The sequence below is a fragment of the Trichosurus vulpecula genome, chromosome 5, assembly GCF_011100635.1.
Source record: "Trichosurus vulpecula isolate mTriVul1 chromosome 5, mTriVul1.pri, whole genome shotgun sequence".
Lineage (NCBI taxonomy): Eukaryota > Metazoa > Chordata > Mammalia > Diprotodontia > Phalangeridae > Trichosurus > Trichosurus vulpecula.
Genome location: NC_050577.1, coordinates 242785652 through 242803472, shown reverse-complemented (window position 1 = coordinate 242803472; position 17821 = coordinate 242785652). Strand labels below are relative to the sequence as shown.

The window sequence follows — 17821 nt, the reverse complement described above, 5'->3', positions numbered from 1 at the left end:
AAACATATCTTCAACAACATTACAGGCAATGAAATAAGCTCTAAATCAACAATATTTCTGTATAATAATAACAAAATCCCAAAGGCCATCACAGAAAGGGAAATACCATACAAAATGCCTACAAAATGCTTAAAATCACTAGCAATCAATCTGTTGGAGCACAAAAAAAATACTTGTATACATTCAATTAAAAAGCGCTCCTTAAAAAAAATAAAGAATACCATAGTTTAGGGTGTTCAATGTTCATGGCTGGGCCATACCAATACAATAAAAATGACAATTCTACTACTACTGCTATACCAGTCAAACTATCAAAGGAATATTTTTATATAACTTCTTTAAAAATAATAAAATTCATTTGAAGACACAAAGATCTAGAATACCAAGGGAAACAACTTTTTAAAAATATTAATGAAGGATTAGCACTTCCAAACTTCAAACTATATTATAAAGCAGCAATCATGAAAAACATTTTGGAACTGATTAAAAAATAAAGATTGAGATCTATGAAACAGGCTATACAAGGGGAAATTGGAAATAATAAAACTCAATAACCTTGAAAAGCCTAAAACATAAAATTATTTAGGAAAGAACTTCCTGCTTGATAAAAACTGCTGGAAAAACTAGAAAGCAATCTGGCAGAATTTAGGCTTAATCTAATTTCCAGGTCACTTAACCTGTCTTCCTCAGTTTCTTCATCTCTAAAATGAAAATAATAATAGCACCTATCTCCCAAGGTAGTTGTGCAGATATAATAACATTTGTAAAACACATTGCGAACCTTAAAGCCTACAGAATTTATTTATGTTTGATACAGAATCTCTCTTATCATCCCTACTTTTTTTAAAAATAGAATGACAAAGCCACACCATATTTTTAATGAATATAGCCTAAATAGTTATTCAAATGCTGATGATATTAGAAAGCTGGACAAACAGAATTGCGGTACCATAGATGTAGAGTTGGAAGGAACCCTAGTTTGTCCAATCCCTTCTTTTGATAGATGAGGAACCGGAGACACAGAGAGAGTAAGCGACTTCCTTAAGGTTACAGAGATAGTAAGATGGCAGAGTCAAGTTTCCAACCCAAGTTGTATAATCTCAACTTTTCCAATTACAATATAATGCCACAAATATTAAGCTTTATGTGTATTTTAAAAGGCATATACATCCTGGGTAGTCTTTTTTAAAGTCTGTGTCTTAATATGATAATGAAACAAAAGGATGAAAATGTCTTTTTCTTAAATTAGTTTTACCTACTATGGTGTGTAACAAATAAATCTTTTAGATTTGTAGCATTTTAAGATTGGCAAAGTTACTTAGTTTCAAGCACTTTTTTTTCCAAACTACAATTTATAGAAGAATCTTATAATTTGAATTTTAAAATTCAGGAATAAAATTTGCCTTGTCTCATCTGTAACTGAGATCAGGCTTTGCTGATCTGTCTTAGAGAGTAGCAAATTTCTGATTAGGGAATATTCCGTTCTGCCAATAATGTCTTCCAATGCCATTAAACAGAAAGGTCTTTTGGAAATCTGATTTCTATTATGCCTTACAGTGTTTTTTCTTTGATGGGATATTTAAGTCAAAGAATACCAGATGGTTTCCTAGAAACTAAGTGAAAATGTTGTATAAAAGCCTTAATTTGTAAATGACTGTTAACTACAAACAATCCATATACCAGAAAGGTCTATGCATAGATTACTATTGACAATATATGAGATGAAAAGTTTAATTTTGTATTTTTTCCAGTTTTAAGATATAACAACAGTAAATTCCAATATATTTTCTTTCATGTATTAAAGAGAAAAAGGGAAAGTTTATTTTTTCAGACAGCTTACATACATCCAAAAATATAATTATGAGCCAAGTTTAAAGGAGGTAGAATTTGAAAGAAATAATGTTTAAATCATCTATCTGAATTAAGAACAAGGGGAAAAAATAATAAATATTAAAAGTTATTTTCAACATTCAAGTCTGTATTTTGGCCAATTAAGAAAGACATAAAGACCTGAGCCCTTAGAAGGAGGAAGAAAGAAATGGATAAATGGTGAGAAAGGATACATGGTGTGTACATGGTAGGATAGACAGCTGAATGCAGCAAAAGCTCACTTAGTTCTGAAAGGTATGGGTTGAGTAATCCAACTTAGATTAGAACAGGGATAAAAAAACTGAAGGCCAGGATTGAATAACATGTAATTTGATAAATAACATATGTATGAAATAATTTTGCCAACCTTAAAATGCTACATTAATGCTAACTTATAGAATAATTCAGTCATATCTTTGAACATAACTCTGATGTGTGTATTGGATGCCAGCATGCCTCCCTACTACAACATGATTACCTTAGATTTAACCTCTTTGGTCCCAGAGAGTAGAAGTGGTTCCCAATTAAGACCAAAACGACATCAGTATGCTGGGGTCAAGGTACAGTGTGTCCGACCATGGCTGATCGGACTAATATGAGCTCGGAAGGCTCACAAAAAGGTCGAAGTAGGGGCATAAGATGAATGGAAGCAGATTTTTTTTTTCCAATGGAAGGAAAAATATCTCAACAATTAAAGATTTCCATGAGTGTAGTCAAGAGATTGTATAAGCATTTGTTGGAGCCATTATAGAGGAGAGTCTATTTCTGATATAGATTGGGATAGATGACACATGAGATCTCTTCTAATCCTGACGTTCTAGAATAATAAACTATAGCAATCTCCATGAGGGAAAAAAATTAAGGTAATTTTTTTCATCACATCCTAATGTTCATGCACATGAGCTGTAGCCAGAGACAGTTAAGTGGTGGAGTAAATAGAACACTAGGCCTAAAATCAAAAACATATAAGATCAAATACAGCCTCAGATACTTGATATCTCAAATCCTTGAATGGAATTCTGGTAACAGACTGAATCTGTTTTCCAAGGACCAGCCTAGCTAGTGACACAGAGGCCCATCACCAGTAGACTAGCCACCTAGTGATGAATTCTTTTGGCCAAGGGAACCCATGAAAGAAAGCAAAAAATTTTAAATGGTCTTAAGTGCTATTCAGCCCCTTCTGTTTCTGCAATGCCAGTAGCAAAGTGTTGGGAAATAGCCCAGATGGTGCTTGGACTCACATCATTTTTAGACTGCCTATAAGCTTCAATTTGATTATTGATACTATGGATCAGAAACTCTTGTTCAATCATCAATGAGTGGACGTTAGTAGAGGTGCTAATTCATATCAATCTTGACATTGCTGCTATAAACCAGGGGTCCTTAATCTGAAGTCCATAGACTCCCACTAACCCAACCCTTCAAAGGATTCATGGATAGATATCAGGGTCCATAAACATGTAAGCAAGGAGGGGGATGATGTCTTTTTTCACTAAACTCTAACCAAAATTTAGCATTTCCTTCATTTATGAATGTAGGCAACAAACATAATCATAAGGGGCCCATAGATTTTACCAGACTGCTAAAAGGGTCCAAGTTTTATACAAAAGATTAAGAACTCCTGCTATAGAAGAAAGAGAAGTTTCAGCTGAGGAAGGCTTGCAAATACTCCTTGGAGAAATAACGAAAGGAGTTGGTAGAGTGGGTTTTATCCTATTCCCAATGACTATAAGAAATATTATGGGGGACATTTGGTCCTTATCATATACTGCAGTGTTAATTATAAGTATGTATTTCTTTTAAAAAAACTACTGTAAAAATAATTGCAGTTTATATACCAATATCAGTTGCTGAGAATAAAATGGTAAAAAATTTTGAGAGAAAACTTGGCAATACCCACCAAAATCAAATTAAAATACACTAGTAGTTGGTTACTTCAATACAAAGGTGGAAAAGAAGATATGGTAAAATGTGGTTGAGGAGAAAGAAACAAGAGAGGCCAAAGATTTGTAGATTATACAGAACGTTCACTTATCTACGTCGAAAACATTTTCTTCAAAAAACAAATGGCTAGGTACTGAACATGGTGAGCTTCAGATAATACCACAAAGAATAAAACTTTCCGCAGTACACCAGATGTAGCAAATTGGATGCACAGTGTGGGGAAGAGAAGAGCATTTAGGATAAATTACAGCAGTAATGCACATGGAAGTAAAGGAAACACAAGCATTAAAAAAGAATTGCAGTCTGGGGCCATTTAGGATAGGACCTACTATCCCTGTGTAGCTCAATAATGAGTGCATAGTAAAATAACTAATGTTATTGGATGACTAAATGGTTGGTTCAAATCCTTATTCGGTCATTACCTACAGGACCTTGGGGAAGTGACTTTATGTCCCTGTTTCCATATACATAAAAGGAAGATTTTAGACTGGATAGTTGAGGATTCCTAACTTGGTCCTATTAACTAGTTGGTTTTGTTTGTTTTACTATTTCAATATAATGGGTCCATAAGATTACCCTATAATCCTATGTATTTTATCTTATATACTTAAAAAAAACATAATTCTGAAAAGGGGTACATAGGCTTCCCAAAACTTCCAAAGGGATCCAGGACACAAAAAGCTAATAACCCTGCTATAGGTCTTTACAAGCTATAAATCATATGATCCTATGACCCAAGGTCATCAGGAGAATATTAAAAAGCTATGGTTACATTTGGTGTTTAGTAAGGCAGAGATTTACATGATGTATTTTATAAAGCTTTCTGTCCAAAATGATAAAAAAAGAACTACAGGACTATTGCTTAAAAGAATAAGGTTCTGTATCTGGAAAATTCGTTTATTTAAAACATTTCATTCCCTGATGATACTAGATTAATAAGGCATTACTATATAATGATTTTAGGGGAGCCAATTTTACAGAAGACTGTAAGAGTTATATATCTTACATTTGTGAACTGTAGCTATAATCTGCTTCACTTTGACCAAGGTATTCTGGGCCAGTTCTAAGAGGACTTATGCGTCTGGGTAGGAAATCACTTATTCAACCTGCTCTCTCCTCATATGCAAGGGACTACCTCAATTCCTTTCAGGATGGTCCAGTCTGCTCTGATCGATCCATATTAAGTACAGAGAGGCTGCTTTTCTATGTGGGGGCTCTATATTTTTCTATGGGTGGGTAAGTAGCTATAGCAGTAAAGAAAACAGGGGGAGCAATAAAGGGAAGAGTAGTCTTTTCCAAGGACTCTCTAATGGAAATTTATGAAAATCTGCCCCCATCAGTCTCTCCTCCTTTTGTCAGGCTATATCACTCATACTTTGTGTGTTTAAATCTCTACTGCCTCTGGGAGAGAAAGGGGTTTTAATAAATATACCTGTGCCAATACTCCTTTTCCTCATTTGTCCTAAACCTGGATAATTTAAATTACCATAAGTCATGTAACAGGAAAATTAGGTTTCTGGGTTTTTTTTAAGAATTCTAAGAAACATTCCATGTTACTGGTGACTTTGAGTGACATTTTCACCAAAGGTAAATCCTTGAAAGGACTTCATTATAACCAGATACCCCTGGCAACCTCACAATGCATAGTAGTTTCCAAGATTAGAAGATTCTAAGTTCTTTGTGAGGAGATAATTAAGGAAGAGGCATTTAAGGTATGCTGTTCTCTCTCTCTCTCTCTCTCTCTCTCTTTCTCTCTCTCTCTCTCTCTCTCTCTCTCTCTCTCTCTCTCTCTCTCTCTCTCTCTCTTTCTCTCTCTCTCTCTCTCTCTCTCTCTCTCTCTCTCTCTCTCTCCTTCTGCCCCCTCCCCCAATCCCTTATCTCTCATCCAATCTTTAAGCCAAACCATTTTTAAGGAACAAGGACACCTACTCATTTAGAGACTAGATGCCAAGTCAAGATGGTTGGTGGTCCAAGATAAAAGGACCTTAAAACCTTCTCGAAGTGTTTTCCCAAACGGCCACTACTTATTTTCCCCTAAAACGTCATCAACTTTGTACTTAAGTTAATTGAAAAGTCAAAGACCAAAGACAATTCGGTAATAAGATAAATTACCTTAAATCAAATTTCAGGTTGCAGGTAAACAAAGGTGATGTGACTTGAGTCAGGACAATGAGAAAGTGGAACCATTATTTACTTGAAACATCTTTAATCAGTTTTGTAGTTTATAACCTCATGTTTCTGTTGCTGTTATTTTTTGTTTTTATCAGGGGGGAAGGCAGGGCAATTGGGGTTAAGTGACTTGCCCAAGGTCACACAGCTAGTAAGTCTGTCAAGTGTCCAAGGCTGGATTTGAACTCAGGTCCTCCTGACTCCAGGGCTGGTACTCTACTCACTGCGCCACCTAGCTGCCCCAACCTCATGTTTTGAAGCATGATTCAAGCCAGTTCTAAGTCTGGGATTAATAGAGGAAACCAAAATAATGACAGTAACTCTTGTTTGAAGAAAGAAAAAGAGGGGAATTATAACCTGTGTATTAAAATTATCCTATAACTAGAGATGCTCATCTAGAGGAAACTCTAGGGATCATACACATGCATTTGTATAAATAACCATTTCTTCTTTTCCTCCCAATCCTTAAATATTAAGGTAGAGAGAAGCATTTATCTGGTTGTGTCCAAATGTACTTTTGCTTATCCAGCCAGTCCCTCAGCAGAAAATAAAAGATTCTGGACTAAATAGATTCTGGAATAAAAGGTTCTAAATAAAAGAAAGGCAACAATATAATTTTCAGAGAATTTTACAAACAGAATGGGCAAACATAGCCTCAGGTGCAGACTAAGAATATTAACTAACAATGAATTACAACAAATTTGAAAACATTATGGCTATAAACAATAGCCTAGAAGCCAGAAGTATTGGGGCGTATATCACTTACCAGATATCACATGAGGGTGTTTCTTGGCACAATAGCATTTTCTGATGTCAACCATGCTCACGCTGCCAGTTTTGGTGAAGTCTAGCTTCATATAGGCCTAAACAAGGAGAGAAGGATATCAATTAGCATGAAATCATGAGAAATAATAAGTAAATGATCTTGTCTTTGCTTCAAACAAGACATTCCTAAAGTACTAAAATGGCATTTATGGCAGGGGGCACGATGGGTGCACCCAGAAGAATCTTGAACTGGAAGTTAGGAAATCAACATGCCAGTTTGCGCTCTGCCTAACCACACCGACCTACACTTTAGTCTTTTAACCTCTGTAGACACTTTAGCTCCCTCATTGGTAAAAACACAGAATAGGACTAATGTCTAAGGTCTCTTCCAGTTCTAAGATTCTATAAACTATATAAATAATATATATAAATTTACTTGTATTGCGTAAATTATTTAATGGTATTAATTTTGTATGGGTTTTGTTTTGTTTTGTTTTTTTGCTGTTGACCTGTTTTAATTGTGTCTGACTCTTGGTGTCCTCATTTGGGGTTTTCTTGGTAAAGATACTATTTCCTTCTCCAGCTCATTTGACAGACAAGGAAACTGAGGCAAACAGGATCACACAGGTAGTAAGTGTCTGAGTTCACATTTGAATTCAGGTTTTCCTGACTCCAAGCCCAGTGTTCTATCCACCATACCACCTAGCTGCCCACGTAATATCAATAATAATATTCATTGTGCTCAACACAACTTTGAATAACAGAAGAGTTAAGGACATAAGAAACAATCTTCTATCAGTTACATGGGAAATAATATTCCCTTTTCTTTTTTTTTTAACTTTTTTTTGTGGAGGGGGAAGGCAGGGTACTTGGGGTTAAGTGACTTGCCCAAGGTCACACAGCTAGTAAGTGAATATTCCCTTTTCACAAATGGCAAAAGAGGCCACCAGACTTACACGAGATGCCTTCTTAGAAGGGCCTCTACTAAAACTAAATTTTACAAATCACAATTATGTCCTTTCTTCACTCTGCAGAGGAAGCTAGATGGTGCATTGCATGAAGAACTGGGTCTGGTGTCAGAAAGACCTGAATTCAAATCCAGCCTCAGATGCTTAGTAAGTTGTATGACCCTGGACAAGTCAGCTAACCTCTATCTCTGTTTCTTCAACTATCAAATAAGGATTAGACTAGCATCTACCACACGGGGTTGTTGTGAGGACAAAATGAGACAATATTTGTAAAGTGCTTACTTAGCACAATGCCTGCCCCAGAGTAGGCATCTAGTCAACGCTAGCTCCCTTCCTATTCCTTCATTAAGAAAAGCTACAATGCATCTTCCTCAGTCAACTCTAGGTCTAAGAAGGTGTAAGGAAACACGAGAAGGACGAGACAAAAATGTGCAAACAATACTCATCTTTGCTAGCTCGATTCTTGCTACCATATTGCAAGGTAAGGGGTCAGAATGCAGAATTTCAAACTCAGCAACCGGAGGACAGGATGTTAGTCTCCTGTGTAGCGACCATCCTACAAGCGGTGAATGGATGCACCATTCATTGTAGCTGTTTTCCTGGTCAATAAGGGTAGGGATTTTGTTTTTTCATCCTGGGATTAATATCCCATATAATTGCTTGAATAAGTACACTCTGGAAATTGCTACCAAAAATCACAGTAATGAACACAGAGTCCACTTCAGTCAGGTCTTGGCTGTACCTGTTTAATTTCCCTACTTGAAGGAGACAAACAAACAACTCAACTCAATAGAGGAAAAAAAGGCAGTAATGGGTGGAAAAAAGGCAATCAATCCAGAATGTAGCTGTCTGTCACTGATCCTTGGGCTATGGTAATCATAAAACAGCTTCCTGGAAAAAGCCATCTTCAGCAAGAATGAATCAGAGGTGATTTCCTAGAAAGATGGTGGGAGGGTTGATTCTCTAATAGTAACTGAAATAGCAGTTGAAAAGGCCAGAGCAAAGTCAAAGAACACAGAATCAGAAAAGCCCAAATTAGGATCTTTTATTATGCAAAAGAGCAAAGAAGTCCAGGATTTTTAGAAAACAGAGATGAACCTAGATTTGATCTATACTTACTTCTATTATTAAAATGAAGCAAGAATTGTTCAAGTAATTAAATGTTTGGGCATTATTCATTCATCATACCATTAGGAATCTTGGAGATTATCTCATGTAGGCCTAGATCTTTTAAAGGCCTGCCCAGGATCACAAAAAAGTGAAAGAACCAGGGCTACAGCTGAAGTCTTTTGACTTAAAATCCAGTATTCTTTTCACCATATCAGCAGCTAATATCGAAAATAAATTTCAAAATCTCTCATCTTTATCGCACTTATTTTTTTTAAGAGGGTATCTCCCTATCTCACACTTAGGCTAGAAGTATAGCAGTCATTCAGGGGCCCAACCCCACTACTGATTAGCATGGAAGCTTTGACCTGCAACGTTTCTAACCTGTCTTTCAGCTGCTTAGTGCCCTCCTCCCTCTTCCAGAGGCTCACCGTATCAGTGCCAAAGTTAGGACAAACAACCGGTCAGCCATAATCCTCAGAACTTCTGAGTTCAAGTGATCCACTAGGCTCAGCTGCCCTAGTAGCAGAAATTAAAAGCATGTCCCACCATGCCAAGCCTAAATTCCTCTAAGAGCATAATAATATTTAGCTTCTTTTTAAATATTTAACAAAAGCATTACAAAACCCAGATCACTCTACTTATAAATATCTATCTTAAAGATTCTTGGGATAAGTTCCATCACAAACCACAAAGAAATAAGTAAAATATGTTAATTGATCAAAATAATAAATAATCTAATTCTCTACTTGATGTAACCATTTTAAAAGACTACTTAAAACAAACTTACTTTTCGAAGAAATGTTTTTCTGTATTCATTCATTTCACCAAAAATGGCACGTTTAAATTCTCCCCAATCAACTTGACCGTTACTGTTGATATCCAGAATTAACCATAAATCTTCAAAGTCCTAGAAATTAAATTCAATAAGCTATATAATTTAAAATATATCTTTAAAAAGTCATCACAACAAAATCTAACTAACTAATTGCAACTAGTGGTAAGCAAGTTGTTTAGAACCTATGGGATCAAAGGATATACACTGTTTTCAGAAGAAGTATCAATCAAAGAATCAAAACTATCTATAGCCAATTAGAAAAAAAGTGCTCTACCTTATTACTGATTGGAGAAATGCAAATTAAAACAATTCTGAGGTACTACCTCATAGCTATTAGATTGGCTAATAAGACAGAAAAGAAAAATGACAAATGGTAAAGGGGATGTGGGGAAAATGAGCATTAATGCATTGTTGGTGGAGTTGTGAACTGATTCAACCATTCTGTAGTACAATTTGCAACTACGCCCAAAGGGCTATAAAACCATGCATACCCTTTGACCTAGCAATCCCACTACTAGGTCTTTATCCCAAAAGAGATTAAAAAACAAAAAGGAAAAGGATCTATATGTACAAAAATATCTATAGCAGTTCTTTTCTGGTGGCAAAGAATTGGAAATTGAGGGAGTGTCCATCAACTGGGGAATGGCTGAACAAACTGTGGTATGTGATTATGATGAAATACTATTGTGCTATAAGAAATGATGAGTAGGATGCTCTCAGAAAAACCTGGAAAGATTTACATGAGCTGATGCAAAGTGAAATGTACTGTGTACAAAGTAACAGCAATTACTGTAAGATGATCAGCTGTGGATGATTTTGCTATTCTCAGCAATACAATGATCCAAGACAACTCGGAAGGACTTGTGATGAAAAATGCTATCCATCCCCAGAGAAAGAACTGATGATGTCTGAACACAGATTGAGGCATACTTTATTTTACTTTACTTTTCTTGAGTTTTTTTTCTAGTCTATGCTTTCTTTCACAACATGACTATTATGGAAATGTTTTGCATGACTACACATGTATAACCTATATAAAATTGCTTGCCTTTTCAATGGGGGGGGGAGAGACCATTTGGAACTCAAAGTTTTAAAAATGATTGTTAAATATTGTTTTTACATGTAATTAGGGAAAAATAAAATACTAAATAGATCCTATGAAGACTCTTTTAATTTAAAAAAATCATTTTGTGATGCCAATAACTATTTGCCACTTCAATTTATCTGTTTTATAGCTAAAGTTTTATGTACAATAAACTTTTTTATAGCAAAATTTTTATGCACAATAAACTCATTTTGATTTGTGATAGTTAAGATACAGAAGTATGTTGATTAATGAAGAATTTAAATAAATCTTAACTTTTCATGGATATTAATTATCCATAATTTATATGTAATAGGACTAATCATGAACTCTCTCCTCTCCCATGTGCTATGATTACAGCACATCTGATTGGAGTATGCGGGGAACTGAGTTAGGCTCCCCTTGGCCACTTACAGTGGGCTACATGTACTCGGAACTTAGTTCCACATATCCTTGAATATCCTTGCCTGAGCACATGAAGGAGGGGGTGACTTGTCATTATGCTTATCATTACATAAAGAAATATCACTATACAATCAATACTATATCTTGATTAAAAAGTATATCCAACTTCAATCATGTAGAAATCAAAATTGACAAAATTGTGTTCCTGGTTTTGATATAAAGTGCTTTGAAAATATGCTTAAATTCATCTTCTATGTTGATTCCTCCACCTACATAATATTAAGACTACCAGCTTTCAAAAAATTGGAGCACAATAGCACACACATATTAAAACAGGATTAGAATATTTTCTCTGATGACTTAGAAGGCATTTCAGCATCTTAGAGATGTGTCACAAGATTATTGAATATCTTTATACTAAAGATGTGGATGTGGATAAAGTGTAGTTCGGAATAACTTCTTACTTACCCGGGCACAGACACCAGAAGGTAGCATTAAAAAAGAAAAGGGTGGAGTTGTGAACTGATCCAGCCATTCTGGAGAGCAATTTGGAATTATGCCCAAAGGACTATAAAAACATGCATACCCTTAGACCCGGAAATACCACTTCTCGGGCTATATCCCAAAGAGATCATACAAGTGGGAAAAGGACTCATATGTACAAAAATATTTATAGCAGCTCTTTTTGTGGTGACAAAGAATTGGAAATCAAGGGGATGCCCATCAATTGGGGAATGGCTGAACAAGTTGTGGTATATGAATGTAATGGAATACTACTGTGCTATAAGAAATGAGGAGCACATGGCCTTCATTATAAGCTGGAAAGACTTATATGAACTTATGCTGAGTGAGGGGAGAAGAACCAGGAGAATATTATATATTATTACAGACACATGGTATCTATGATGACTAATTTTGATAGACTTGACTTTTCTCAGCAATACAAGGTTCTAGAACGACTCCAAAAGACTCATGATGGAAAAAGCTATCTACATCCAGAGAAAGAATTACAGAATCTGAATGCAGAATGAGGCAAACTATCTGCTCTCTCTTGTTTTTTTTCTTTTTTGGTTTTGCTTCTTCTTTCTCACGGTTCATTCCACTAGTTATAATTCTTCTTTACAACTTGACAATTGTGAAAATAATTTTAATGTGAAGGTATATGTAGAACCTATATCGGATTACATGCTGTCTTGGGGAGAGGGGAGAGGAGGAGGAGAGAGAGAAAATTTAGAACTTGAAAAGTTGTGGAACCAAGTGTTGTAAACTAAAACTAAAAAAAAAAAAATTTAAAAAAGAAACGTGTAATATCAGGGGGTGGGCAGAAAGGAGAGATAAAGACAAAGACAGAGAGAGAGAGAAAGAGAGAGAAACAAGCATTTATATAGCACCTACTAATGTGGCAGATTACAAAAATTATCTCACTTGATCCTCAGTAGTGGAGTAGGTGCTGTTACTAAACCCATTTTACAGTTGAGGAAATTAAGACAACCAGAGGTTAAGTGACTAGCCTAGGGTCACACAGCTATTAAGTGTCTGAAGCTGGATTTGAATTCAGGTCTTCCTGATTTTAGGCTCAGTGCTCTATTCACTGTGCCACTGAGTTGCCTGCTTATTAATTTTCCTTCCTTCCTTCCTTCCTTCCTTCCTTCCTTCCTTCCTTCCTTCCTTCCTTCCTTCCTTCCTTCCTTCCTTCCTTCTTTCCTTCCTTTCTTCCTTTTCCCCCTCATGAATAGGTCCCTGCCCAAGCTCCATTTAATGGTTTCATTTTGGGCCCTCCTGGCTTAGAGTGAATGTCAATTGTAACTGTTTCTCTTTGGAACAGCAACCCTGAGGGTCTTCCCCTCCCAGTTTGATTTTTTTTTTCTAATTAAAAGGGCCATCCCTTGACTCACTTTTTAAAGATGCCTATTCACTGAATGGGCATTACCTCACTCTAAGTGAGTGCATGAAAAGGCCTGAGCCTAAAAGGGCCAGGGTCTTCCATTGCATCTTGGGTCACCTCCAGTCATCCTGATGAATATCTGGTCACTGGACCCAGATGGCTCTGGGAGGAAACAGTGAGGCTGGTGACCTTGCACAGCCCTCCCTCACTCAAATCAAGTCAATTGCAAGTCACGTCATCATTTCCCTGATGTCATGGTCCTCTTCGAAGATGAAGGACAAATACAACCTGTTTAGAAGGTGTGATCTAAATGAAGATCCAGCAAAGGAGACTGAGAAGGCATGACCATATGGGCAGGAGGGAGCGATGTCCTTAAAATCTAAAGAAAAGATATTACGGAGGAGTAGAGTGATAAAAGTGTCAAAGGCCGCAGAGAAGCAAAGGGGAATGAGGACTGAGAAAAGGTTATTGAATTTGGCAACGGAGACATCGCTGGCAGTTTTGGAGAGGGCAGTTTCAATAAAATGATAAAGTCAGAAGCTGGATTGTAAATGTTAGAGAAGAGAGTTAGAAGAGAAATCGGAAGCACCTCTTGTATTTGTTCAGCAGCACCTGTAGAGGAACGAAGGCAGCAAATGGTGGGAGTGATCCAAGGAGGAGGTTTGGCAGGGCGTAATTGGTGATATAATAAGGAGGCTAAGGATTCAAGAGAAGAAGACAGCATAGAGTTGAATTCACTCATCAAGGGGTCAAGATAGGGAGAAGAAGAGAGAGCAGCTACTGCAGGGAAGATGGCCTAGAAGAGAACTGAGGGATTGAATGTCATGATACGGACAAAAAGTTTCGTGAGGGAAGGCAGGGAGAAAGGTGAAAAGCCAATAGGTTATGGGTGGATAAGAGGATTTTGAAATTCTTGAATGGGGAGGGTGATGACAAGATCAAGGATATGACCAACTTTGTATGTGGCTGAAGTGTGGTGGGGGTATGGAAACAGGAGATGGAGTATCATATATAAGAATTAAGAAAGCCAATTTGGCTGAACAGTAGAAAGTATAAAGGGGAGAAGAACAGACTGGGTATGATGAAGAGGAGATTCTAAAACCACAGTCTGCACAGGAAGGAGCTCATACCATAAACTACACGAGGACCTAAAACAAACAGATGATGGAAAAGCAGATTCACATCTATTTCCCTCCCATCCTGGGGCATGCATGCATTGCAGAGAAGGGCAGGAAGAATTGCCCACAGCAGTTAAATTGTCATTTTCTACCCTTCCCCCCTTCACTTTTTTCCTCCTTGAACATCTAGATGACTATACCAAAGTTAAATGAGGAAGAAATGACTCATTAAACGTGGATAATTCTGCTTCATCCTTCATCTACTGAATTCCAACATGCCTTTTAAAGCCTAACTCAACTGCCAACTTCTCAGTTAAGCCTCCCTTGATTCTCTCTGTAGATATCCATTTTTTCTTAGCCCTCACACTGCACTTTGTTATTGTCAGATCACGAATGCATTTTACATGTATTATTCTGTATAAGAATCATCTGTGTGTGTGTGTGTGTGTGTGTGTGTGTGTGCGTGTGTGTGTCTTATTCCTCTAGTAGACAGTAAGCTCCCTAAAGGCAGTGACTGTCTGCAACCTCGAGGCCACTTTTGGCCCTCTAGATCTTCAAGTGCTGCCCTTTAACTGAATCTAAACTTCACAGAACAAACCCCCTTAATAAAAGGATTTCTTCTGTAAACCTCAGACTCAGTCAAAAGGCCATACCCAAGGACCTAGAAGGCCACATGTGGCCTGGAGGCTGCAGGTTCCCCACCCTTGCCTCTGTCCTCAATTTTGTACCACGTTCAAGGCCAATATCAGTACTCAGCGCACAGAAAGCACTAACTGTTTGCTGAATTGAATTCTAGGTATGGGACATATCTAGGAGTGAGCAGGAGCAGTCCAGTTTGGCTGAAATGGAGAGCACGGGAGAGACAGGGAGATTCAGCAACAAAAGGCAGGATGGCACCATATAGTAGAGGGCTCAGGATTCTAGACCCCAAAAGCAATATCCGATGAGGTAGGAGAGAGGGAGACACTGAATGTTTACCAAGGAATTGGTGATCAAGGTGAATCCAGGGAAAGAATAGCAGAGAGCCTTCTGGGGAAAGCCTGGAGTCAGAGAGGTCGGTTAAGAAGGAGACTGCAGTAGCTGAAACATGGAGATCATGAAGGACTAGAGACCATACTGAAAATGGCAAGGCATGGAGAGGAGGGACTTCTCCAGAGGAATAACCAAGATGGTTTTTTGTTTTGTTTTGTCTTGTTTTATCAACTCGATAAAGATAGTGCAGGAATTAAAGAAGAGGATGAGTCTAAGACAAATGATGTCCAAAAACTACACAGAACCCAAAAGGAAGAATGCAAACTGCTTTTCTGCTGGACATACCTTTTCAGGAACCTCTAAGCAAAATACTTTTAGGGTCTGTTTGAAATCCGCTTTACATAGCAGACCATTCCCTTTTTTGTCCAAATTCCGGAAGTATTTTCCCAATCCTGTTAGAATACGAACAGCCCTTTGATGTAATTTCTCTTTTAATAGATCTGTTCAGCAAGAAAAGAGATAAAGTAAAAGCTAAACACTTTATTCAGGAATGAATCAAATTGGAGCTGATTTTTTTTTCACATGAAAATGGCACGGTCAAGGTACTTCATACAGAGAATAAATAATAATAGCTAATATTTACATGGCACTTCTTATGTGCCAGGGATTGTGTTAAGTATTTTTTTTATTAGTTATCTCATTTGATCCTCGCAACAACCCTGGGAGGTAGGTGCAATGATTACCCCATCTTACAGATGAGGAAACTGAGGCAGAAAGATGTAGAGTGATTTGCTCAGGCTCACACAGCTAATAAGTTTTTGAACTTAGGCCATATTTGAACTTAGGTCTTCCTGACTCCAGGCCCAAAGCCTTGCTCACTGTATCACCTAGCTTGATATTATATGAAGCCAAAGGAACAGACAGACTTATATAGCTATTAGCAGCCACTGTCCACATCGGCTAAACTGTTGTCTGTTTCTATACTACTGAGATAAGGTGCCTGTTTGCAAAGTTTGAAGGATACCACATTGTCTCCACAGAGGTTCGGTTAAGCAATCTGGTAAATAAACCAGAGCTGTAGCACCACACTGTGGCAGAAGTTTTAGTGTATGGTTTGAAGGAAGAAAGGGGAAAAAATGCTTTATGAGCATATAAACCTCCTTTGTGTCAAAAATCAAATTTCACTGTGTTCTCCCTGTTGAGAATTCCCCTTTTCTATGAGCTTCCCTAAGTCTTTTATAATGGTCCTACATTTTTTTTCTTTTTTTATAATTAATTAATTTAGCTTTAGTTTTCAACATTCACCTCCACAAGATTTTGAGTTCCAAATTTTCTCCCCATTTCTCCCCCCCACCCCAAGATGGTGTGCATTCTGAATACCTCTTTCCCCAATCTGCCCTCCCTTCTATCATCTACACTACCCTCCCTTCTCTTATCCCCTTCCCTTCTATTTTCCTGTAGGGCAAGATAGATTTCTATACCTCATTGCCTGTATATCTTCCCAGTTGCATGTAAAAACAATTTTTAACATTCATTTTTAAAACTCTGAGTTTCACATTCTCTCCTTTCCTCCCTCCTCACCCACCCTCATTGAGAAGGCAAGCAATTTGATATAGGTTATACATATATAGTCATGCAAAACACTTCCATAATAGTCATGTTGTGAAAGACTATATTTCCCTCCATCCTATCATGCCTCCTATTTATTCTATTCCTACTTTTTTCTATTGTGGTCAAATACTACCATTTCTAGTCTCACTATCTGTATGCCCCCAAATAAGTCATTTGAAAGAATACCCATGATGCTTTGTTGATGGTATTGAAAGTTCTAAATGACTTTGAAATCCTTAAATCAGTCAATAAGAATTTACTTACCTAATACATGCCAGGAATCAATGTTACTTCTATACAGTCAAGTTGAAGAGACACATGATATGGATGAATTTAAAATAATTTTCCCTACCAAAATTCATCTAGGGTCATGTTCTTAGTTTCATCACTTTTTCTCCATACCCAGTTGACTTTATTTAATGTTTAATTCAACATGCTATCTTATCCTCAGGAAATAGGATACAAATAAATTTGTTTCTTAAAAAATTTTGTCTAACAAATTAAAAGAACAAAAAAGAAACTGCCAGCTATAATTACCAAAGGAAAAAAAAACTAGAGTTTGTTTTGTCCCAAACAAAACCCATGATTTGATTTAGATAATGAATCTATGGCTATGTATCTCATCATATAATTAGTAACAAGGAATACACTTGGGCTCATTTACCAATGACAGTTAAAGTCTCTGTCCATCCTTCCAACTATTGCTCCCAAACTGAGGTGAGCCTCAAATAGGAGATGCCATGAAGAAAATGAACACCTTTCCAATACTTGAATATGTGGGAACTGAGCACAATAAATCTATTTATTTTATAAATAAGAAAATTGTAGACCCAAGAACTTAAGAGATGTCCTCATGGTTACAGATAGTACACAAAAGAAATGGAACAGAAACTTAAATCCAAACCTAATGCTCTTGTCATGGTACTAAGCCATCTCTTAGTCAGGACACAAGAGTTATCTTGCAGTATTTGAAGAAAACTTTATACGTGGACAAGTGGTTATACATATACATATCTTCATGGATAGAAATTATAGAAACGCATATTTTGACTCACTAAAGATTAAAAAACAAACTTCCTAACAATT

General features: G+C 36.9%; 1 protein-coding gene across 1 annotated transcript in view; it reads right to left on the bottom strand.

The window, feature by feature from the left end:
• Positions 1-17821, bottom strand: part of CAPS2 (calcyphosine 2) — a 54798-nt gene that overhangs the window by 1484 nt on the left and 35493 nt on the right. Inside the window, exons 14-16 of the mRNA XM_036761517.1 lie at positions 15470-15624; positions 9613-9732; positions 6749-6845 (exon numbers count right to left, since the gene is read on the bottom strand). Of these exons, the coding sequence (XP_036617412.1) occupies positions 6749-6845; positions 9613-9732; positions 15470-15624 (372 nt within the window). The remainder of the gene's footprint in view (positions 1-6748; positions 6846-9612; positions 9733-15469; positions 15625-17821) is intronic.